Source organism: Colius striatus, chromosome 1 (genome assembly GCF_028858725.1).
Source record: "Colius striatus isolate bColStr4 chromosome 1, bColStr4.1.hap1, whole genome shotgun sequence".
Taxonomy (NCBI): Eukaryota; Metazoa; Chordata; class Aves; order Coliiformes; family Coliidae; genus Colius; species Colius striatus.
In genome coordinates this window covers 130,736,641-130,761,178 of record NC_084759.1, presented here as the reverse complement: position 1 = coordinate 130,761,178, position 24,538 = coordinate 130,736,641, and the positions used below count along the sequence as shown (strand labels likewise).

The 24,538-nt window shown below is 40.5% G+C and overlaps 1 protein-coding gene across 1 annotated transcript in view; it reads right to left on the bottom strand.

The window, feature by feature from the left end:
* Nucleotides 1-24,260, bottom strand: part of VWF (von Willebrand factor) — a 146,057-nt gene extending 121,797 nt beyond the window's left edge. Inside the window, exons 1-8 of the mRNA XM_062007398.1 lie at nt 24,149-24,260; nt 22,601-22,655; nt 21,827-21,985; nt 19,295-19,397; nt 18,994-19,202; nt 10,653-10,777; nt 4,643-4,859; nt 2,437-2,559 (exon numbers count right to left, since the gene is read on the bottom strand). Of these exons, the coding sequence (XP_061863382.1) occupies nt 2,437-2,559; nt 4,643-4,859; nt 10,653-10,777; nt 18,994-19,202; nt 19,295-19,397; nt 21,827-21,985; nt 22,601-22,655; nt 24,149-24,178 (1,021 nt within the window). The 5' untranslated portion in view covers nt 24,179-24,260. The remainder of the gene's footprint in view (nt 1-2,436; nt 2,560-4,642; nt 4,860-10,652; nt 10,778-18,993; nt 19,203-19,294; nt 19,398-21,826; nt 21,986-22,600; nt 22,656-24,148) is intronic.
* Between the last annotated feature and the right edge of the window lie 278 nt (nt 24,261-24,538).

The window sequence follows — 24,538 nt, the reverse complement described above, 5'->3', positions numbered from 1 at the left end:
TAGTTAGCCACAAACAGCAATGAAAAGAATGAGGCTTGCCAAAAAGCCTCACGGGGGTTGCTGTCAACTTTCCTTCTAGTGCTGCCTCTCTCTCAGATATGCTGAACAGAGCATTTCTGGTGCTCCCAGAAGGGCCTTCTGCTTAGCAAGTACCCAAGTCCAAAACACATGTATTGGAACACACATGAGTCAAAAACAGGGAGTGTGATCAAGGTTGATCAGAGTTGACTGAGAAACATAACTGCTAGAAAAATACATGTGCTTCACCAACTGCTCACCCTTTCAGGTAGAGTGGTCTCATCAAACTGCAGTAACAGGTGTCCATAGAGGCTTTTTGTACTTGTTTTGAGAGGACAGAAGAGGAGACAAGGGAATGAAGAAACAACGTTGGACACCATAAAAGTCTAGCAGACAGCTTCTGAGAGAAATAACCATTAACATGTACAGCTGTGGTTTCATTTCTCATCCTCTGCAGAGGCAAAATGTAAAAGGGCCAGCTACCCTACTTGGATCTGGCTGCTGAGGTTTCCAAATTACACAACCATAATTACGTCTTCTATATATAGAGTATTTGATTTTACAAACAGAAGCACATAAGAGTTACAAGACTTGTCTGAGATTGCACTATAAGCTTGCAAAAAAAGAGAAATGACAAATTTCTTTCTCTTAAATCCCTACATTGAGAGATAATTGATATCTATCCATTTTTAAAAGAGCTATTATATAAAAATATTTTGTTTTCTAAAAACCCCTCTCCCTCCTCTTTGAGGGACTCCTTCCAACTGCCTCAATAGATTTTAGCCCTTTCTCCTGGCAGCAGCAGCCACCACTGTCAGTGGGACACAGGTAAATCCCCTGTCTGCCTTTCTTCCCAAAGAGTTGCCTGGAAAGATCTTTCCTGTTGCAAAAATGCTTCCCGTGAGACATATTCAAAACAAGATCTAAGCATTTAAGAGTGGTGGAGCTCTCCAGAGTGCACAAGAAAACAGAACATCCTCCTTTTTTCCTGGCAATAATAACTCAATTTACAGCAATTAAAGTTACTGTGTGGTGCATTTAAGGAAATAAAAAAGACACACCATTGAACATTCCTTTTTACTTTCGGCACACTGGAGAGAGAAGGTGTAATCCTCATCCTATATCCCAAACTCCTTTATTCATCTGTCAGATCCATCTGGTTCTCTATGAGACTCAAATTAAAGTTCTTCCCTGTCAACTGTGCAACAAACAGTGAAAGCTTTGAACTGCTGATTGTTTTTTCTTTCTATGTAGTACCCTCTACTCATCTACTTATTCCTCATGCAGTACTCTTTCTATTGAACCCATTTCCTTGCTCTTCAGTTTCTGTCCCCTTAGACCATTTCTGTGCTTAACTGACCAGTGGAGCTACCAAAGGACAAACAGAGTCCTTGTGCGGCCAGTGGTTTCATCTCCTTTGCTTTTCCCAACATTCCCAGGACTGCAAAATATAATAACCAGCTCTGTCATAACAAAATAAGCTCCTGTGTCTAGTTACATCACCTGTCACATTCCATGTGCACCTTCCCAGGTCCTGCCTCAGAGTGACAGCTTTGAACCTTCAGTAAGTAAGAGACTGTCAGCTAAATGGAAAACTACTAAGCTCCGAATGCAATAATGACTCTTCAAACAAGGCTGATGTCATCATCACTGCCTTGTTTTGAAAATAAAATTATGTTCTCTATAAACATCCATCATGCTTGGTATCTTGTACCAAGATTGTACATTTACACAGAGTCCAGGTTTGAAGAGTGAAATACAGAGATAGTCCTATTAAAAACAAACAAACAAACAAACACAATAAAATGCCTCCAAAAACAGAAATGGAATTATATGGAACTTCGTAGCCAGGAATAAAACTCTCCTCCTTCAGTTGTCTAAAGTACAATAGATAGAGCAGGAAGACTGTGGTGGCTGGGCTGCCCTCTTTAAGACAATCAAATCTTCTGTATGAATAATTCAATAATAAGTGAAATTATTCATCTAAAATCACTAAGATCTTTGGAGCTATAATTCAAACTCTATATGTGCTATTTTTTTGTAAGAAACTCGTACAGTATATTCTCTATTCTTTCGTCCTCTGACTGGATGCTTCTAACCAAAAACAATTCAGGAGGAATCTAGATGCATCAATGGTAATCAGTCCCTCACCAAGAAAGAACAGCGATCCTAGAGCATTAGGTGTTGTTAATTTTCACAGAAACATTTATTTTTTAGTTGGGCCTGAAAAATGGCCCTTTCATGGACTAAGCATACAGGCATTATAGATACTGGTTTATTCTAGGGCACGGTCCCAGAAAAGAGAAGTGTTTCTGATTTCAGAAAAATTTAAGGGAAGACACAGCTTTCCTTCTTTTAATAAAATAGGTAGCATCACTGCCAAATGTTTCTCTGTAAATAACTCAGTAAATAAATTACCAGGGCAGCTGCAGCCATCAACACATTGTCCGTGACACACTTCATTGATATTCAGGCTCTGGCAGGTTTTGGCACAAGGGGATACACATTCCTTATACTCCATGCCAACTGGACATCTTGGCCCTGAAACAATTAAAAAAAATTAGAAATGCAAATTCCTCAATAACTCTTAAATAAATAAATCCCTTAATTACCAAAGCCTGAATGGCAGAGACACCAAAAGGGTCATATCCTCTCCAATCAATGATTTCTTTTTCAGAAGCAGAACATTTAAGAAACACTTGATTTTCAGCTTGCTGCAATGTCATCATCTGTCAGGTTGTGTAGTAAACAACTACAGGTTAAAGCCAGTTGCTTTTCTAATAAACTCAATTCTAATAACTAAATCCAGGCACATTATGAACAATCAAACATGGAGGGAAGTTTTGCAATAATTTCTAAGTAATTTGGATGGAAAAGCATGTTCTCTACATTTAAGCTACCCAGTTACTCCACTCATTTGTGAAATTACACTGTTTCCTATTTCCAGAGACAACTGGAAGGACAGTTAAGACTGAAATCTCATCCTCTTTCTTCCAGTGAACTGCCAGCAAAGGATAATACCCACGCTATGGGTTGTTCACTGCTGTCATTATCTAGGCTAGGTCATTATGCAAGCACGCACTATAACTATTCCTTCTTTTGATGCATGGAAATACCCTGCAAGACTGTGTAGGCATGGAGTGGGAATAAAAAATTAGAGCCTGCCCTTTGCCAGCAAATCCTCTGTTGAAGGAGGAGGGAGGGTAATGAAGGAGTGGTCTTGCCCTCTGTGGCTCCACTGCTTGGGCACCAGCTTGAGCTGGTACAATGTGCCCAGCACTGGAGCCCTTCCAACACAGCAGAGCACTTCACACCTCCAAAGCAACTATGATCATCACCTCCTGAGAAAGCATCATAGCACAGATGAAGGGTGATGGAAAATTAAGCTCCCAGTATAGCAGCAGGCAACCTCTCTTTTTCTTGACTCAGAAAAAACCACAATTATGTGAAATCAAGGGTCAGCAATGCGCTCTGAAACTCCACACATGAGAGGGTGTTTATTTAATTCATGGTTTTAATTAGACTTATAGACAATCCTAGCAAATATAGGTTATCTGGCTTGCACACTGAGAAAGGAGACAAGTTTCCATCGGATCCCTTTTATGTCTCAATGGAAAGATAACAAATTACTGCTAGAAATAAGGCTCTTCTCTGGGGTACAATCCATTGAAAAGGGGTCAGCTGTATCTTCCTGCTCTGTAACCGTAATCTGAAAGTACAGTTTTCTTCAGTGTTGGACAATAGTAGAATAATCTTTACCAGAGAATAAAATATTGTCAGTATAAAGCAGTCAATTACTCCCTGAAATCAATTTACATAAACATCCTGAGAAAATCGTCCTTCCTGTTTAATGTAAAAATACGAGAAAAATCATTGAGAACATGATACTATAAGATTGATATTTTTTTTCATCATTATTATTCATTTGTGTGCTTGTGTATTTAACCAGGGTTCTCTAGTGGAAGTGTATGTGTATATTAACAGCGGATGCAAACACAACCTTTCCTCTATAAACATGAACCACCCCAGTCAATTTATGCACTTCCTTGTTGCAAAATCTTAGCAGAGATGCAATCAGGTCTCTGACCTCAGCACAATTGGGCTAATAAAGGCAGCATTTCAAGATGCAATTAAGATTCCTAACCTAGACAAAAATTGCCTTAAAAAAGGCAATATCTCCATTTTGATGTAACTGGTTCAAGCAAATAAAGGATGAAACAATTGTCTTCGCAAAGGAAAAAAAAAAGCAGAGCCTTTCACAAAGATAATGACTTAAAAGTAAAGTCTGGATAACGTCAGACAATTGAACCATATGTGAGCTATCTCCTAAACATCCCAACCTTTATGTATCACATAAGTTTTCACTGACTTTGTATACTATAGTGGGACTTGCAACAGCTCAGAATCTTCTTCATATATGGTTCAAACAATCCTACCTTAGGAACAACTTTCAGAAAAAAGTGGGTGATGGAAAGCTGAAAGATTTTAAATTGCCGTACCTCTATCAACCTGAATCAACATACTGAAAAAGAACTGGTTGCTTTTAGCTGCAGCACATAAATCTGCAAGACAGGCATGATCTCATTTCAGGATAAGAAGTCTAAAAGTAATCCTGTCAGCTTACTGCATGAACTCTCTTTTGGCCAGCCGTCCAAAATCACTCCTTCATGAGCGCAGCTTCTCATGTAATCAAGGAACACTGAGCAGTGACAGTCCATGCCCTGAGTACAGGCACAGATGTCTCTTTCACACAGATCAATGTATGGCTCGGGATCAACTCGATGGTGGCACCGGGAGAAGGTCAAAGATGTTCTTAGCAGCTGGCAGATTTCCATGATACCCTGCACAAGTGAGGAGCAAAGGTAGAAACAGAGAGGGAGAAAGGGTCAAAATTAGTTACATCTCAGGGAGAAGAAGGAGAACCCAACTTTTCTAGATATACTGTCACTGCTGTTATTACATAACATCATGGTCATTATTTAACACAACCACATAGCTAAATAACATCATAGTCAAGAACCATTTATTTGCCACAACCATATATACAGAGGTACATTAGCATACTGATTATTATAAAATAGAGAGTCATACAAAGGATGTTTTACCCAGAAACATGTCAGTCAATCAGTCAGTAAACGGAGAGAAGCAAAGAACGATTCCTACCCTGTGGAAAACCAGCTGGTGTGCAAGAGTACCAGGAAGACACACACAGCAAGAGAGGGTAACTTACAACTGAGGTATTTAGGAAGAAAAATGATCAGACCATCTTTTGGATAATGAGGGAACAGAGTAAGTTTCAGAGAGAAAGATGGAGTCTGACTGGAATGTGAGGAATCAAATTACTTCTGGCCACGTGTTCCTGTCACTCCTCCTGGCTTATCCAATGCATGACAGGTCAATTTAACTCAGATAAATGGCAGAAAAATAACACAGGGAAGAAAAGCAATTTGTTCTGCTCTTGTAAGTTAAATCAGCATAGCAACAGATAGTATAAGGAGAGAACTGCACAGTGAGATGAGAGTGGGTACAAAGACCTCTCCTTTCAGACAGCAGCAAGCTGAGATAAAACTAGCATGGAACAAAACCTAAGGAAAACTTAGTCATAAACCAAGTTCTCCAAGGGAATTTCCCAAATAGATGTTTTCTTTTGTATGCATTATGTCACAGTTCAAGAAGTCTAAGGTCTTTGATGAAACTTTCTGATAGGATAGCACCAATTTTAGGGAAGTGGAAAAACTATTTTCTGATATAACCCTATAACAAACAGTTGAAGCACAACTTTTTTGTAATTAATTTTGTCAGTGTTTTACCTAAGCAGATGTAATTATACTGTATCGTTCAGACGTTACACATAGTGGTTGTGGGGAGCTTTAGAGCAGTTCACATGAACTCCTGTGTACCTTAACAAGTACCTGAGGTGAAAGCATGGGGACCAAAAATCCAATAGATTTCAGCAGATGCCTAGATGTTTTCTCTGACTAGCAGATAGTATACCTGTATGGGAAAATTCCTGAGTAGAAAATACTTTTTTGCTAAAGGATGTTTTGTCCAGGTGATCAGCTAAAGTTAGTACATATCCAAACCATGAGAGAATTTCTTGTTTATGAAAGCAAAAACATCTGGCCCATTGGGAATACATGCAGAGTTTAGCTATGTTCTCTGTGAACAATTGCATGCACAAAGAGGTTTTGAGCTTTCTGAGAAAGGCCTCTGGAAACCGAAAGCAACACTAACCAAGCATTGGGGAATGGAGAACATGATTGTTCTCCAGAAAACCAGATCCAACCTGGAATAATTCTCATGCCCAGACAACAGCAACCATGCTGAGCCAGCTGGAAAAAAAAAAAGAGACTAGAAGGAAAGGACTAGGAACACGTAAATGGTGGTTGGTGCTGCTCTGAGACTACACAAAAGTATAAGAAAGGTGAACTCAGAGTCAGAAAGTGGTCAAAGACTGGAAAAATTGTTCAGAGAACCTCCAGAACCATCAACTTTGGAGCTATTGGAAATGTGAGTGGTCAAAGACCTGAGCAACCTGAGCTAGCATGGCCCTGTTGCAAGCAGGGGGTTGGACTAGATGACCTGTCAAAATGGACAGGTCCCTTTCAACTTAAATCATTCTACAAGTTATTTTTATTTTCCCTCCTTTTTTTTCTTTCCAATAGAGACTGAACTAAGAGCTGTCCTTGTTCCTTTGTTCAGGGGACAATGCACATATATTGTGAGCACCAGATACTGGTAATCTCAACCACTGCTGTAGTGTTCCTCCTTATGCAGAAACAGTCCTGGAAGTAGCTCCATACAAAGAAAAATCTAAAACCAACACATCAGGAAGTGAAGCCTCAGGCTGAAACAGTGCATAGAATACAGGGTGGCTTTAAGGTTATAACTAGGAATAGTAACTGCAGTATCTGAAATATAGGTGAAGGTCTTGAAATTTCTCCCTTGAGTTCTGCATGAGTTCTATTTTAAGTGTTTCTTTAAATGAGTTGGCAGTGCCCTGGCACTGAAACCCCTTAGCAACCACAACATATTGACCTTTCTGCCTCAGTCCCACCACACGGAGCTGTAGGTGGAATTTTGTACATTCTTCCAATTTCTGTGGCATTGCCTTCTGCTGCCGCACAAAATGAATTTGTCTAATGCTTAACAATTGCCATTAAAGAACTGTAATCTAAAAAGTAGCAGAACTCAGAAAGACCCTCTCATTGCCTTGAACTTAAACCCTATGTATACAGATACACAGAAATGTTTCTCCAGGTCATTCCAGAAGGGCATATTTTGGCATCATAATTAGGTATAGCTTTTCAGAATACAACTTCTGTGATTCTTTTGGTTCATTCAAAGAGAGAATTATTTAGCCTCCCATCTTTCCAAGTAAAAAGCATCCAAAGCCAATTTGTTTAGTACACCAAATGCTGGCAGTGTTTGGGCAAGCATAGTAGCAACTCACAGAAGTCACTTCACTTGAATGTTGATTCCTCTCTCTTGTGTATTTCAGGAGCAGAAAAATGAGATTTTACATATAGTGGGCCGCATTTTCATGCATCAAATCAATTGTAATCCTTTAAAATACACATATTTTTGTTTTCAAGGTTGGCTCATTACCACAGCTATCCACATCACTATTTGATTCTTCAAGATTCATGTTATCCATGCTGGTAGTCATTTGAGAGGCTATTAGATTGCAGTACTTCATTGAACAGGTAGCCTAAAACATCACATGCAAGAGGTGAAAAATATCAATCAGACAACACAGAGAAGCTCTTTCATTTTCTGAACTGTTTAAACAGCAGCCACAGAGGGCAGGGCATGGTAGAGAGGCAGTAGTTCCCTCCCTCTAACACTATCCAATGCGGCATGCTCTCTGGATCACAAGACAAGGTAACCAATAGGCAGCTCCACCATGCAGACACAAAGCTGCCCCCAGCCTTAGGCGGGGAATACACGTATCTGAGAAGAAAGTGTATCTGTAGGCAGAGCAATAGTCAAACACATGTATGTGTTTTGGAGGTGGAGAGCAGGGAGAGGTCCAGAGCAACAGTAGGGTAAGAGTGTGAGCTGGGTCATGATCTTCAGCTGATACATGGAGCTATTAAGAGCTCTTCCTTGCTAGAGAACACGAAATTGCCAGCCTTTTCAATGACTTGAAGATAAAAGGGTAACACACCTTTCTAGCTTTACTGCATCTTGCAAAGAAGTCACCTCTCCAAGGATGTTGTTGTGGTGGGAGGGGAAAGAAAACTACAGATCTACCCTGAGTGGGAGGACTGAGGTGGGAGGAGTGCACTGAACCAAAGCTGCTGTTTTCCTCACCTAGCAGCTGACTGCCTGGCTGGGAGGGAGCTGGGAGGAGGAGATTTACATTCCTGAAGCTGAAGAAAGCAAAGCAAGCAGGCTATTAAAAAGCCCCACATTCTTCAGCAGGCAGTTATTTTGCTGGACTTCTATTAATAGTGCTGTGTTTATTCTTGCACAGTGAATAAGTTAAAGTAATGTTAAATGCTGTGAGTTCATGAACTCACATGAGAGAGAAGATCATTTCACTCAGTTTGTGGGAGAGCAAACTTTATCCAACAAAGCATCAATATTTAATGCCATCTATATAAAACTAACAATAGTTGCAGTGACAGGATTTTGTCCTGCATGCCACTCCCTGGCCACAGCTGCAATGTTGACATTTTTCTAAACATTAAACTTGACTGAATAGATAAAATTCCAGCAGCCACAACTAGTCACAAGAACTAGCCCTGCTCTAGAGCTGTAGTTGATTTTAAAACACAGTCCTGTCCCTCGGAAGACATCTCAGCCAGATTGAAACCTCTCATGCTTTGATCACACTTTGGCACCGTGCACCATTTCCCAAGTCAGGCGTTCAATCAGTCCCAACCCAAAGCCAAATGCCCCACACATTCCAGCTCAGCTCAAGCAAGAAACATAGGCTGGAGATTTCCAATCTGAAATCACTGCTCTATATCCTCTGCCAAGGTTATAGGCTGTGGGACTGAAGCTACAGTGCTACGGGGCACGAGCAATGAATTTCAGAACATATCTAATACAAGCATCCCCATCTAAAAGCTTAGTGGAAGTATAAATAGTCAAAACTTCACAAGCTTGTCTGAGCCTTAGCTTTCTCCGGGTCATTAGGAAATGAGGTAGCTGTAGAGCAGGTTTGTTCCAGGAAGTGCTACTACTCTTGAGAAATTATTGGAGCCTAGTTTCACCAGTATCACTCTCAGGTGCTTACATAGCAAGAAACTGACTTTTGGCCTCACTTGCTCTGGTATAAATCTTAACCTGGCACCCACTAGATCATTCTGATTTAGAACAGAGCACATGAGATCAGATGCAAATCCTCACTGAATGAAGACTCCTTTTACTATGACAGTCATAACCTGTAATACCGCATGCAGTTAGTATATATTCAAAGCTGCTTTCCTCTCTAAGCTGGTGACCATTTGTATGTGTCTGCCCTATGTCTAAGGGAAACAGGGAACATGTTTATACTTAAAAAAGAGGAGAAGAGGTTGATGCAGCAAAGTAGGACACAGAGTGAGGTCACAGTGAGACGAGCAGTTGTGTGTTTCTTCAATGAATCAGAGTTACTATCTATATGCATAGCTGAAGGAACCTCCTCCTGGCAAGGGAAATAGCCTACTGGCACAGAGCCTTTGCAACACCTACAGAGAGTTATCTCCTCTGTCTAAAATAGCCTGGCTAAAGCATCTCCCCACTCTGGTGACTTCCAGGTGTATGAACTGCAACACATTCACAAATACTATTGGTGGTGGTGGTAGTGACAGTTCCCACGGAGCCTTCAGAACTGATGCTTCCCTGCCAGCAGAATTAGAGGGAGAATTAACTGTCTCATTCTACAGGCATCATTTAAACACATCCTTCCCAAGTAATACCAAAATATCTTTGGCAGAAACTCATACTTCAGGCTCAAATCAGTTGTTGGTTTCATTATCTGATTGATGTTTGTGTGCTGGGTTTGGGGAGTGGAGAAGAAGGCAGGGTATATATGTACTACACCTTTTGAAATGACAGCCACAGGTTCCTTTCTCAACACTGTATGTAAATAAGACATCAATCATAACTCATACCCCAAGATTACACTTCTCTACAGTACAGAGCAGCCTAGTGCAGAAACTCTTCTGCTAGCACCAGCCAGTCTGCCAAGAGGGAGCAGAGTAATCAGCTCAGGAACTGCAAGCACACAGCTGCATCCTGCATCCAGCCCTATGCTGGCTCACAGACAGGCTGGAAGTGTTGGTAAGAGCATAGACATGCGCTGCGGATGTGTCATCCCACCTTCTGTCCACCCTGCTGCCCCAGAGCAGGGATCTAACCATGGCTGCTGCCAGCCCTGTGGCCAACTACTGCCAAGCTAGACAAGGAGTCACACATCTTGTTCCAGTGCTCATTGCCCAGTACAGAGGTCTCAGACCACACTGAACCTCAAAAACCCAACAGATATCTCCCATGCCTTGCATCCTAACTGCTTGCTGAGGGAGGACCACGTTAGGTACTGGCGTGGATTCAAGGAAGCATTTGTGTTCTGCCAAAGGGCAGGCAAGGTGCCTGCAGGTAGTGGAGGACTGAAACCAGAATTGGTATCTTGCAGCACCAACCTTCTCTGCTATATCAGATGAAATGTTGCAGGTGTTGCTTGGAGTCTGCACTCTCTTGCATTGCTTGTTTTCACTGTGCAAAGCCCAGGAATTTGCAAAATCGTAACTGTTTCCCACAAGGTTCCCTGTGAAAGAAGAAGAGGAGAAGCATATGTCTGTTTATGGGGTTTGAGCAACAACTGGCCATTATTGGATACTATCAATACAATAGTCTGCTAAAAACTGTTTTTAAAAATAAAATCTATTGTATCAAATGAATTTCTATTCCAAATAGACTGGCTGTTGAGAAGCCACTTTCAGTGATCTGGACTGATTCCTGCAGAGGACTTCTGTGAGCTCAAGGACAGACTACAGCCTGCAGCAGGCAGCTCCCAACATTTCTCACACCTGCATGAGCATGGTTGGAGTTAAATGCTGGTTAGCTGTAATCTGCAGAAGCCTAGGCATGCCTACACATTTTTGTACAATTTAAGAGTTGTCAATAAAACATGAGACATATTAGAGAGGCAAACAAAATTAATCTGCTTTCCCTCACCAAAGAACGTATTAGTATTCCTAATCCCATTTAACCTTGATTTTCTCCTATCGGAAACTAAATCTTGTTTACAAAGAAAGTTAATGTAGACCACAATTGCTTGGGCCCATGATCTTATGCTGTAAGAAGTCCTGAAGCATGCTCCTCTGTCCTGTTACATGCAGGTCCTGGCTCAGGCTTGGCAAGATTTGCAAGCATTTTCCACAAAAGCAAAACTGAAGGAGTTAATCTGCACAGCTGCCACTTCCTGAGAGATGATGTTTCTCTTGATACATCCTTCTGAGAAGGCGGATCCTCCTAGAAAGAGAATTTTCCCTCCACCCCATTTTGCCTCCTGTGGCCTGGCTGACTTGAGACTATCTCTGCTTCCTTCTGTGGGTACCTGCTACAAAACAGTCGTAAAACTCTTTCTCAGTGTTTTAAAACCCTACTGTGTTGCATGTGAGAATATAAGTTGCCACTGTTAACATGTTCCCAAGACCTAATGCAAAGAGTATGTTGAAACACGGTCCTGACTGTATCTGGAAAACAAAATAATTTTTCCCAAATATATCTATAGGATTTTTTCTATTGTTATAATATCTATGCATGCATAATTAAAACAATTAATTGAGCTACCTGCTGCACGTTAAGTACCAACACATAGAATATTCTAAACAATAAAATTGTTCTTAAACTAAAGTGTAGTCATGAAAACTACACTAAGCATGCTAAAGTGTATGCAATAAAGCCAGTTGCCTTTGGCCAACTTACTTTTGTAAACTACAAGTTAGGGGCTTATAAATGTAACCTATGTCAGGCCCACAGCAGATGTCAAAGAAGACTCTGAGGAAAGGATGACAGGGAAAGGTGGTAAAAGGCATGAAATTCATCTGTGCAGACAAAACCCATCCCAGAAGAACTAAAACAGCAACAAGGAGAATGCCACTTACTGTGAGTTGTAAGGATTACAGTAACAATGACATCTGGTCTCATGAGAAATAATATGCTAAATTAATTACATCTCCTTTTATTTGCACTAATGCAGCTCTGAAGAAGTGTTCCTCTGACTCTGAAGGCTTCCCACTGGCAGGTACCACCGGATCCTCATTTACCCACAAGTTAATATTTGAAGGTTGAGACCAACTGTTGGCATTGAAATGCTGGTTACCTGGTTTTTCCTTTTTCCCGCGCCTATAGATTTTTTTTTTCTTCCACAGTCCTTGTAAATTTATACCTCTCATTCTGCTGCATTCTATGATTAATTCCTTTGATTAAAAAGTTTTCAAAATAAATAATTTCAAAACTTTTGTGAGTTGTTTGGATTTTTTTTAGAACCTGCTTTTCAAAACCTCTTGTTGCCAGCGTCTGTCTGCATGTTAGCAGACCATTCTACAGGCACAAGTGATTTGCCAACAACTTGCCAGAGCAGTTCTTCCTCCTTGCAAAGTCCTCGGGCCCTTAAAATAAGCTACAAGTTGTTTGGAATAGGCAATGCTTGAGCAATTTGGGTTTGCTCAATATCTCAAGGGTCTGCTCCAAGTAAGCCTCCTCAACATACAATAGTAAAAATCTAGGATAATAATGAATTAAGAGAGAGCAGTTGACAGTGTATTTTTACAGTGATTTGTCTAGTGTAGCCTTAAGTGATCTATGGCAACAAATAAAGGGCTGGAGAAACACTATGACTTTAAAATGACAGTGCTGCGAAACTTTGCATGCACATTTGTCACCCTGCTTTTCCCCAGAGGCTTTGTCCTCAATGCTAAACAATGCAGTCACTAAAGACGCATAGTATTTCACTGAGTATCATTAGTTATTACTTCCAGTAATAGAAGCTGTGTTTTCAGAATACTTCTATTTTCATTGAATGAGTAGCTTTACGAAAACAAAGTAAGACGCAATCCATACTCCTCAAAACGTGAAAAGCAGCTGAATGTGAAGGTTTCACCATTAGAAGAAGTCTAAGATGAAACTATGAAGTGACTCTGGGGCCACTAAGTTGCTTAATAAATTGGGGTCATGAGAATAAGATATTTCTGCAGAGGGTAACTTTGCAGAGGACTCTTTGACCCATAATCTGTGCTACATGCCCTGTGCATCAGTGTGGTGATTCTCAAATCTATTTGAGATGAGGCTTCAGGAAGATAAGCAGGGACAGAAAGTTGTCCCTGACAAACCTCACTACGTCGGGTGGAGGGAAGAGCAGTCACCACCACTTACTGTCTTTCACTCAAAACCTCCGTTTCCTTCTGCTGAAGAACTTGAGGGGGAAGGGAAGGGAAGGGAAGGGAAGGGAAGGGAAGGGAAGGGAAGGGAAGGGAAGGGAAGGGAAGGGAAGGGAAGGGAAGGGAAGGGAAGGGAAGGGAAGGGAAGGGAAGGGAAGGGAAGGGAAGGGAAGGGAAGGGAAGGGAAGGGAAGGGAAGGGAAGGGAAGGGAAGGGAAGGGAAGGGAAGGGAAGGGAAGGGAAGGGAAGGGAAGGGAAGGGAAGGGAAGGGAAGGGAAGGGAAGGGAAGGGAAGGGAAGGGAAGGGACAACACAGCAAAAACAGACTAAAAAAACCTGGGGTTTCTTAAGTTTGCAGACTCTGTCACCGCGCTCATACCACACAGCGCAAGTGTATTCTCTCCTAAACAGCAGAGATTTGGTTAACTTATATTCCTTCCATGATCAGTTTTTCTGCTTTCTCTAAGTATCTTTTTAGGTTGCAAGATGGGTTCAGGAGGTAGCTATTAAAGCATAACCCTAATTTCACCTTCTTCCTGTGTCCCAGAAACATCCCACTGCCTTGATGACCCTGCTGAGGTCCTCCAGGAGAGGGCCACAAAACAACCACCTGAGCAAGAGGTAGGACCTCCAAGGGCAATCTGTTGGACTATGACTTTAGTGCTGTAATTCCTGTCCTCTTGTCTTTTTGGAAAGACAAAATCAAAAAACAAGCTAAAACTACCCATCACATTGAAATGTTTTAGGCAAGACTTCCAAAACACTTTTGGTGGGCTTTTTTTGGTCAGAACAGTTGCTTTCATTTATTAGATTTTCAAATATGTTTTGTTCACTCCTGACAGAAAAATAAGTTTTCACTATGAGGGTCTGAAAATCACTAGTTTCTTTTGAAATACAAAACTGGTATGCTGCTTGTTTGCTTTGATGGTCAGACAAGGCAACGCATTAGCTGTACCCACCTCGTGCTCAAGGCACAGAAGTGGGAGGCAGGAACCCTGACCTTCCTTCTCTAGGCCTCCTGTAGATTTTCCATATGGCCACAGGCCCATCAGGTTAACTCTCCCAGGCTCTGTTAACTCATCTGTAAAATTCATGCAAGAATTTGTTCAAGACACTACAGTACTGTGAGTTGAAGTGTGTAAACTTTCAGATGTTGGTTATTGACCAAGCAATGAGGTTTTTTGGTTTGGTTGGTTGGGTTTTTTTTACACAGTGTTACATGGTTTACTACAAAGTTCCAGAGAAGTAAATCTATTGGCATGGTTGACCAAAAATTGATCAATAGTGTGGACAAAATTAGCGATATGAATTACTGAAGTCATGAGCTATAAATTCTTTCTTGCCTTCTCTGGTTTAATGAATATAAAATTAATATTATACACAAGACAGAGAAAGCAATCTCCAAAACTCTACAAGCCAGTAATGAAGCCACATTCCTCACAACTAAAATGTCTAACTTTGATTGCAGATCCTGAATAAAGCAGAGTGGGTTATGCATGCAGGTTTCTGGCATCTAAGATGAATATTGTATAATGAAGAAAGGTACTAGGCAAGTCTTCTTCATGACAGCTAGTGAAGCTATCCCCTTTGCTTTCAAATTAAAATGCAAGAAAGAAAATGAGGTCATATATTTAGGCCAAACAAAAACTTTAAACTTGCCTAAAATCAAATTAGTGATAGCCTTTAAAATGCCACAAAATTTGGGTTTCAGAATGATGAAAAGTTTTCTGGTTTTTAGGAAAAATAAATAAATCTGCATTACCATTCCTGTAAATTGCATATTCAGTCATATGCATTAATACTAATTCTGGAGCAAAAACTTTACCCAAAAGATCAGACTTTTCCTTGCCAATACTCTCTGCTTCTACCTGTTTAACCTAAATTCACTCTGGCACCACGTATTCTGTATTTCAGCTGGTTAAAAGGCTGGAATATATTGCTGACAACTGGAGCAGGCTCAGAATATGAAGCATTTATCCCATATTAGTCATGAGTATTATTTTGTCATTAATGTCTTTGTAATTTGTAGACAGATTCCCAGAAACATTATTCCTGACAGTGCCAAGAAAAGCATAATGGGATGCTGGATTAATTTGGGTTGGGTTTTCCTCTTCCATAGTGCTAAGAATGTGTAACATGCACAAAAAACAAAATGATGGATTAATATCCCTGTGTTGAACTTGAGTGAGTTCATTTGCACAAATAAATATTAATGATGACCTGGACATCCAAGCCTCCATCCCATCAATATCACTGTGAGACAGCTCAACGATAAGAGAACAAACACTGAGCTTGCACTGCAGCCTCTCTCATTGAGGAGAAATGACCTTATGCTTTCCGCAAGGTGAGAGCATGCCCTTTGACTACTAACGTTCTGCAAGGCTATGGGGTTTTGGCAACTTGCTCATGTGTACCCACCCTGAGGAGATTTCAGGAATCAAGTTGCTCATGTTGTGTCAGATTTCTTCTGTAGTATTATGTAAGTCAACCCTTCACACCTGTGCTTTAGACCTGAAGTTGTAAAATGCTCAAGATAACGATTATGAGATACTCAAATGCCACAGGCTGAGGGCTGACAAATAGATATCCAAGTATCTAGAAAAGATTCAACTTGATATTTCTGGTATGAGCAAAGACTGGCAAAAGAAGCATATGAGGATGTCAGAAAGCAGAGCCTGTCCAATTACCAAGTCTTGGAAGCATTCACAGGATGGTAATAAAGGATCAGAGCCTAGCTGACAGGAGAAATTAACTCCTTCTTAAGGATCATGGGGAAAAACTAACAAGTAAAAAAATAAACAAAAAATCTGGAAAAGCTTACAAGAACTCAGGAGTTTATATTTTAATTATGCTTAAAGTGTGACAACAGACTCTCAAGGGGCAGCTGACACATTTTTACTGCCACAGCCAATAAACAAGCAACAGCGTACAATCCAATCGATCTTGTTTGTAAATCTTGACAGGACACGAGTACTTCTCTGCAGGATTAACTGATTTAGTAGCCAACTATGTCAATGAGAGAGACTCAGCATCCCTCCTGTGTCTGAATGACTGTGTTTGCAACTCTGAAACCTACTGCAGAGACTGTTATTTTTTACTTTGAGCTTCAAGAGCTACTAAGGCCCCTATCTTCAAAGCTGGTTCCTAACAATGCTAAGTTGCAAGAGTGTCATAACTGAAGTCACATAACTTAGACCTCCGAAACTTCAATATCTGAGCATATATACAGAAGCAATTTGTGTTATCCTCTCATCAGACTTAGTTTCCACACCAAAACACAATGTAGAGTCCTAGGAGTGCCATGATTGGAGAGATTATAGGACATAATTATAAATATATCAAAGAAAAAGAAAAACAATGACACACTGTTCAGTAAGCTTAAATATTTTCCTTCATGTCTCCTTTATTTACTAACCCTCTGTGCTCTTAAACCACAATGTTTTTTTTTCCTTAAATACAGAAATATCATGGTTTCATTTTCACGTTGCCATTTTGTTAGAACTGTGACAAAATGTATGATGCTACATTAAGGACTGTTTATGGTCTAGATTCAACACATCGCAACCCTGTTTTCTGCATATATTTGGGACATGGTCCTCTGATGCCATAAAGAAGTCCAAGAAGTCAGCCATCAAATCAAGAGATTCGCCTCCTGTGCAGGCACATATGAAGATGATACAAAAGTACTGAATTAGCTTTTAAACTATGTGAGCTACAGTCTGTGAGAGACAGGAGAAAGTATTTCAGTTGCAGATTTCTTTACGTCACGGTGGTTCCTACAGGATCCCTCGCTACCAGGAGGGAACTATTAGCAAACAAACATTTCAGTGTAAATCAAAGCAATTCAAAGACTAGTACATCTTGAGGTGCCTGCCCAGCCTTCATAAAGGTTTAGTCCCTCTCAGCGATCTGACATGCTCATTGGCTATAACACAATATCCAATGCATAACCTCTAGTATTATGTCTCTTCCTTTGCCTCTGACATTGAGACCTGTGTAACTCTCCCCAGGGATTTCCAGATGAGAGCCAGTAATCTTGGCAACATGAGATCATTGTCTTTTTTCTTTGCATATTGTGCTTCCATTGCATATTATTCTGAAGCTCAAAGATCTTATTTTATTTATTACGAATACAAATCCAGACCAGAAATATATCTAATGGATTAGAACTCAGGGCTCAATCTGATAAATCAAAATATGTCCAGATTTTAATAGGAAGCAGTGTACACATCAACAGGAGAGTTCAGTCGATCAGCAGCCTTAAGGTAACCCTTCAGTGCCCTCAGATTTCTACGTCACTACACCAAGCTCATATCCTGGGTTGGGTTGACCTTTATGAGATCTAATCACAGCAAATAAAACCTCCAGTGGGAAGAATAAACTGCTTCATAGGCTACCAATAGCTGCCCAGATCTTTCATTTAAAGAATATTACCTATCCCAGATGCTTGAGTTGCCCCATATGTGGAAATAAAAGGGGAAAAAAAGGGTGTAAGTTAATCAAATTCTGAGTTTACTCAGAGCAAGCTAAAAAGCTCTCCTATGAACCATCCCAAGCAGCAGAGCTGCCAAGGAGACAACCAACATGCACGTTTAGTGATGTGCCTCACTGATTCAACAAATTCAAACATAATTAATTCTAATTCCTTCTGAATTATTATAAATGAAAGGTCTATTGTATGAGAGTAAAAGACTGGCAGAATTGCTGAGATACAATTCTATTCTTCAGGCTAGAATCACAGATCCATTTGTCTATGTAGGTTACAAAATTTGGGACATTACTCACACAGTAAGAGCTATGTACGTTCTCTGTCACTTTCTGTATAATTTCTCATCTCAGTGATTTAACTTTATTCTAAGTCTTTACTCATCAGATAAGTGCTAAGAATTAAAAGATCCTCTGAAATGCTACAAATCAAGATTAGTCCTCCAAATTACTTTTCAAGGCTCTTCCAAAATCCTTAGTCTTTACCCACATTGGCAGACTTTGTGTAAAGGTATATAGAGCAGCAAAACCAGTCTTGTCACTCCCTCTCATTAGGAACATCGGGGTGACATTAAGTGCACCTCCAGTCCAACAGCCCGTATGGACAGGGAAAAGTCATTAAAAGCTATTTGCTTGATAGAGCAGCATCCCATGTCAAGTCCAAGTACAAACCCGCCAGTATCAGCCTCCAGGATTTAATACTCAGCTATTGCAACACTATCTATACTTACTTGTCTAACCCATGAAAAACTAGAAGTTGAATTACGAGTATTCCTCACATCCTGTTTGCTGGGTCTTCTCCTAGTCAGTGTCCCCACATGCTGTTATTATACATTGTTTAGCCCACAACTTTAGCTTTGTATTTCAAGATTCACAGTTTCTAATAGCGTTAAATTCAGACTTCCAGGCTTTGCTCAGGAATGAGTGTGACAGCAACTTCGTTTCAGGAGAAAGGAAGATGAAAGAACTTAGTCAGACAGCTTTTCAGCACATCAAGGTAAGACAGCTGACAGGTTTTGTAGAAACATTTTGCTGAATCAACAAAGTCTGTGTTGAATCACTCATCAGGAAAAGTGTGTGGAGCGTATATTAAAATACAGTTAGGTGTAGTCTTACCTTCCTGAGTTCTGAAGTCATCTTCTGCAAATCTATTGAAGTTGCCACACAACCCACAGGTCTTATTATAGTGCTTTTCTTGAAGGAGTATCTGAATATTCCCACTGATATCAATCTTCACCACAAAGCCATGCTCATCACTGAATATTTTATAATAACCTGCCTCCTTCTCTATAAATATACCATTGGAGGCAATAGGTATGGAAACTCTGTGAAGAAAAAATATTAATTTCTTGAAATGTAACATACAAAAAAGGGGGGGGGGGGAGGATTCTGCTGAAGTCCTTGTTCCCACAGATACCTTTTGTCCTCCTGTATCACACTTCCATCTAAAGAGAAGCGAAGATTGAAATATTCTCCGAGATACACAAAGAAACCAATTTTCTTCCCGTCCTGATAGTCACCTGAAGAGATGAGACATAAGCAAATATTGTTAGTTCTGAAACGCAGGAGAACAACTTGCAAGTACATGTTGCAGGGTTGGGAGCATATCACCTATTTTCAAGAGTCATTCATCAGCAAGTTCACTGCTGACACCAAACTGGGAGGACTGGCTGATTCCCCAGAAGGCTGTACTGCCATTCAGCAGGATCTTGACCAGCTTGAGAGCTGGGCAGAGAGGAATCTCAAGAGGTTCAACAAGGACAAGTTCAGAGTCTTCACCTGGGGAGGAACAACCCCATGCACCAGTACAGGATGGGGATTGACTTACTGGAGAGCAGTGCTGCAGAGAGAGACCTGGGAGCATTGGTTGTTAATACACTAAACATGAGCCAGCCATGTGCCCTCGTGGCCAAGAAGGCCAATGGCATCCTGGGATGCATCAAGAAGAGTGTGGCCAGCAGGCCAAGGGAGGTTTTCCCAGGCCTCTACTCTGCCCTGGTGAAGCCTCATCTGGAGTCCAATGTCCAGTTCTGGGCTCCCAGATCAACAGGGACAGAGAACCTCTGGAAAGAGTCCAGTGCAGGGCCACCAAGAAGATCGGGAGACTGGAGCATCTTCCTTATGAGGAAAGGCTGTGGGGACCAGGGCTGTTCAGCCTGGATAAGAGGAGACTGAGGGGGATCTCATTAATATTTACAAATATCTAAAGAATGGGTGTGAGGAGGTTGGGGCGTCCCTTTTTTCTATGATATCTAGTGACAGGATGAGGGGTAATGGGATAAAGCTGGAACACAAAAAGTTCTATTTCAACCTAAGAAAAACTATTTCACTGTGAGGGTGAGAGAGCCCAGGCACAGGCTGCCCAGAGAGGTTGTGGCATCTCCTTCTCTGGAGGTCTCCAAGACCTGCCTGGATATGTTCCTGTGTGACCTCATCTAGGTGGACCTGCTTCATCAGGTATTTTGGACTAGATGATCTCTAAAGGTCCCTTCCAAACCCCTACCATTCTGTGATTCTATTTTATGCCAATAACAACTGTTCAATGTGAAATGGACAGATAGTCCCAGGATGAGGGCTGGCATCAACTACTGGCAGACACACAACTTGGCACTGGCTGTAGACCCACACTCTCCCCGTTACTGTCTCTAGCTGGTAAATTCTCCATTCTACCATGCACACTGTAGGAGTTTCCACAGGAGATGTGGCCAATGATCTGCCTTGCTCTTTCCCTTCCTAGTTTCCTCCCAAGAACAATCCTTAGCTAGGTAGTAAGAGAAGCAGGTTGAATCCATTGAACTGATGGAAAAATTGAACCTGGATATCTTTGTTCTTGGTAAGTCCTCTAACCATCACAACTGGCCTTAGGAGATGGGTGCCAATATTGGATATCCAACTGGGAGACAATTTTCTCAGGCTCTGAGAAAGAAGAGAGTGGCAGGTGCAGACACAGTCCTTTCTCTGCTTTTGCCCATTGTCTAGCTTTGACTTTGCTGCAGCTCGTTGTGCAATGCACTACTCATTCTGGACCTCTTGCTCTGAGGTAGCCAGCTCTGCCCCGATTTAGATGCTCTGCTCAGAAATGCAGATTGCACTTCACAGAAGAGTATCCACAACAAAAACAAACACACATACATAAACTGAGACGGGATTCAAATCTAGATTATGCCATGCTTATGTGTCCAATATAAACGTGAAAGTGGGGGATATAAGATTTAATCAATCACAGAAAATATTGCAATGAATTCATAGTTAACATATGCTGATGAGGTTCTTCTACATACAAAATATCAAATTGAAGAAGAAAGTTATTTAAATTGGCATATGGTTCCTTTTCAGAGTGAGAGGATCAGCTTATTTCAATTTATTTATAGTTAGTAAAAAATCTTAAACTATGACTGAAACAAAACCGTTAGTGAATATAAGAATATCTATCAAAAGAGTTTGGTATGAAAGCAATATACACTTTTGGTCCTCTTGCCAGTCCCCAAGAATAATGCTACAAAGGCTAATCCAAAAGCCTTTTGTCCTGCAGAATGGGATTTTTCTTACTGGGAGGATTTAGCATAAAGGTAAAATTAGTTCTACAGGGTTGTGTAGTTCCAATTCCTGTATTCAGCTTTAACAGCCACAGTCCTCTAGAAAATTCAAAATTTTAAAAAAGGTCTCACTTTCTCTTTTTAGAAGAGTCAGTAAGAAAACCTCCATTCCTGAGCAGCTTAGTTGTGTGTGAACTATTTTAACAGTGATAGTAGAAGCCAAAGTGATAGAATTTCCTTAGAAGTAATCATTTCCAAAAAAACCCAACCAAACACAAACAAGATCCTTTTATGCAGTGGTTCATTCTATTTGACAAAGGGCAACTGTTGGTATTTTCAATGATGGAACCCGACACAAGTACAATGCCACATCCCAACAGCATTTTGCATTTGTTACTTCTTAGCAGACTCACCTAAGAGTGTGAAAGAGTGCTTCTGACAGTCCCCAGCAAGGAGGTAACTGCAGTCCCCAGCAAAATTGTAGAAAGAACCATCAAAAGTTTTAACGTGATCATTGCCAAAAAGGCTGCAACGGGAAACTGATGACTCCTGAAGCAAAGAATTTGACGATCCTGGATATCAAAACACAACATAACTTGAACTGTAAAACAATCATTTTAAAGTTCAGGGCTTTATCTGCTGAAATTTATCACCATTGATCATTGTCTGTCCTGGACCTTTAGCTCTAGCTTCAAAGCAGACTGTATATCTGGGATGACAGTCCGTAAGACTATGTACAAGATTTTTATTATATGCATTAGTGAAATGGCTTTTTTGCTATATTTCTATGGGCCCAAACCTTGTGTGGGTAATTTCAGTCCTGATCTTTTGAGAAATGCCATGTATTCATTCATTTGTGCCTGTCTGCAAGCCCATTAAAATCAATAGGGTAGTAGCAAAGTCCCATAGTTTATTCAGCCAAATATCACCGGCTTCGGGGAGTATTTGTGACTCAATGAAGTACTTGCTGCGAGGTAAAGATACAAAAAGAGTAACTTTACTGGTGTCTCCAGAGTGATGAGAATATTTCCTAAGCTAGGATTGAGGGATTAGATGGCGGGGAAATAAAAAAAGGGAGGAGAGGAGGGGAGGGGAAGAGAGGCATTGTGAAACAGTGGATCTCACAGAAGAAACAGTGGAAACTTCTTGCAGTTCCTAGATGACCGAAAATATGAGTGTTTTCCTACCTGATATTACAGTGGCCAGTAGTAGGTTTGTCAGCAGCATTGCCAAGAGGAGCATCTGTCAAAAATCAAGAGAGAGGTTAGAATATTTTTAGTCTGGGGTGTTTAGTCTGTTTAAAAACATCTCGTCATTTTCTATCTTTTCTTTAGAAAGTTATTTTTCAAGTTCTACAACATTTCAGAAAGTTGTAATCCATGCAGAGTTTCACATTAATTTAGTTACCCACCCATACTTCTTCAAATAGGTAATCTAGGAAGATAACTATCCTTTGTTCCCATTTTAACTTCTCATTGCAGTGAAATGCAGGCTACCTCCCCAGAAAGTGCAACCCAATGGATACACAGATTCCAGTTTACACAGGTTAATACATCGCACACATGAAGCATACGAAATGTGGTGGTGTTTGTCAGACAACCTGGAACGAAGAAGCACACCAGACTGGATCAGCTGACTTGGCTCCAGTAAACATCACCTCTGCCGCACAAGATTTGCATCCTGCTCAGACATCCGCAAAGGGAAAGAATATATAGGTTTTGCACTAGTCAACTGATCTGGCAGGCAGACCATGGTAATCACATGTTTATAATGCACAGATTTCGGGGTGATAATATGGTTCAGATACGGGGCAAGAAGTAAAGGAAAGATATAGTGTAGAGATGAGAGACCTGAGGTGAAAACCTTCATTCACCGAAGTCGGTTTTAGCATTGCCTGCTGCTTTCTACAACCAAAACATCATCCGTTGTTCTCCATATGTATATAAACTACCTCCTGTACTGCCAGGCCTTTAAAAAGAATAATAAGATATGAGTGTCATGCAGATGGCAAACTACAGGTGTGTTCTGTGGCAAGACACTAACATTTAATATATGAAAGGTGAAGAGAGATCCATCTAAGGCCATTAATTTCAGTGATTAAATACACAGTGCTTAATATACTAATGTCAGGAAACTAGACACACCTTTCTCTAAAAGAACCCTGCAATTAAAGATTGGAATATATTTTGCAAAGACAAATTCTGATTTCAGTTTACAGATACACACTTCTTACTGATGTCAATTATGTAGGTCCAATTCATAGTCACAGAAACAAAAGTGGAGTTTGTCTTATTTACAAAAGACAGGAAAGGAAAGATCTGTTATAAAACTCAGTCTAACATAATGCTGCAAATGCAAATTTGGCATAAGGCTATTACTGCTGCAAGATAGCTAAGTGGCAACTGCATGAGACTAGAAATAACAGTAGAGAAAACAATAGGCATTATTCTCAGATTACACACTTGCTACTGTATTTTTAGTGCATGCACTGTGTTGCTGTGACCAAATCAGATATTGCTTTTCTTTGTTAACCTTTCAGTTTTACAAAACAGGCAACGAAAAAAGACGGAGTGTAAAACCCTTCTCTTTAGCCTCCTTTCACCTCCCAGATTGTTCTAAACTGCAGACTTGGAACACAGCTGGTACCATTAATAAATCAGAAAACAAACAAGTAAGGTCTACCAGTATATAACCTTCTATAACTTTATCATAGGCTTAATTAGTAATGAATGTACCTTCTTGTGTGTGAGATTCCTCTTGCACATGAACAAGAAGCTCCTCCAGTTGTCACCTATAGCCTACACCACCGTTGTTCCCATGCTCTTTCAGAAGACAGGACTGGAATGGCTTTGGTTTGAAATTTCTTGTTTTTGTACAAGCCAGGAACTCTTGCTCATTTAAAAGGAAAGATAAAGACTAGACGTCACATCCGTCTGATTCTCAAGACAATAGATTAAATTGCTATCGCGTAAATCAGTCACCTTAATTGCCAGAAAGTTACAATGAGGGGAAACAGTTTTAAAGTCTTACATGACAGATAAGTCTTTGAAATATATTTTGCATGTGTATGTGTGACAAATCTCACTGGCTGAGCCAATAGGCAGTATGTTCATTTGAAAGACTAT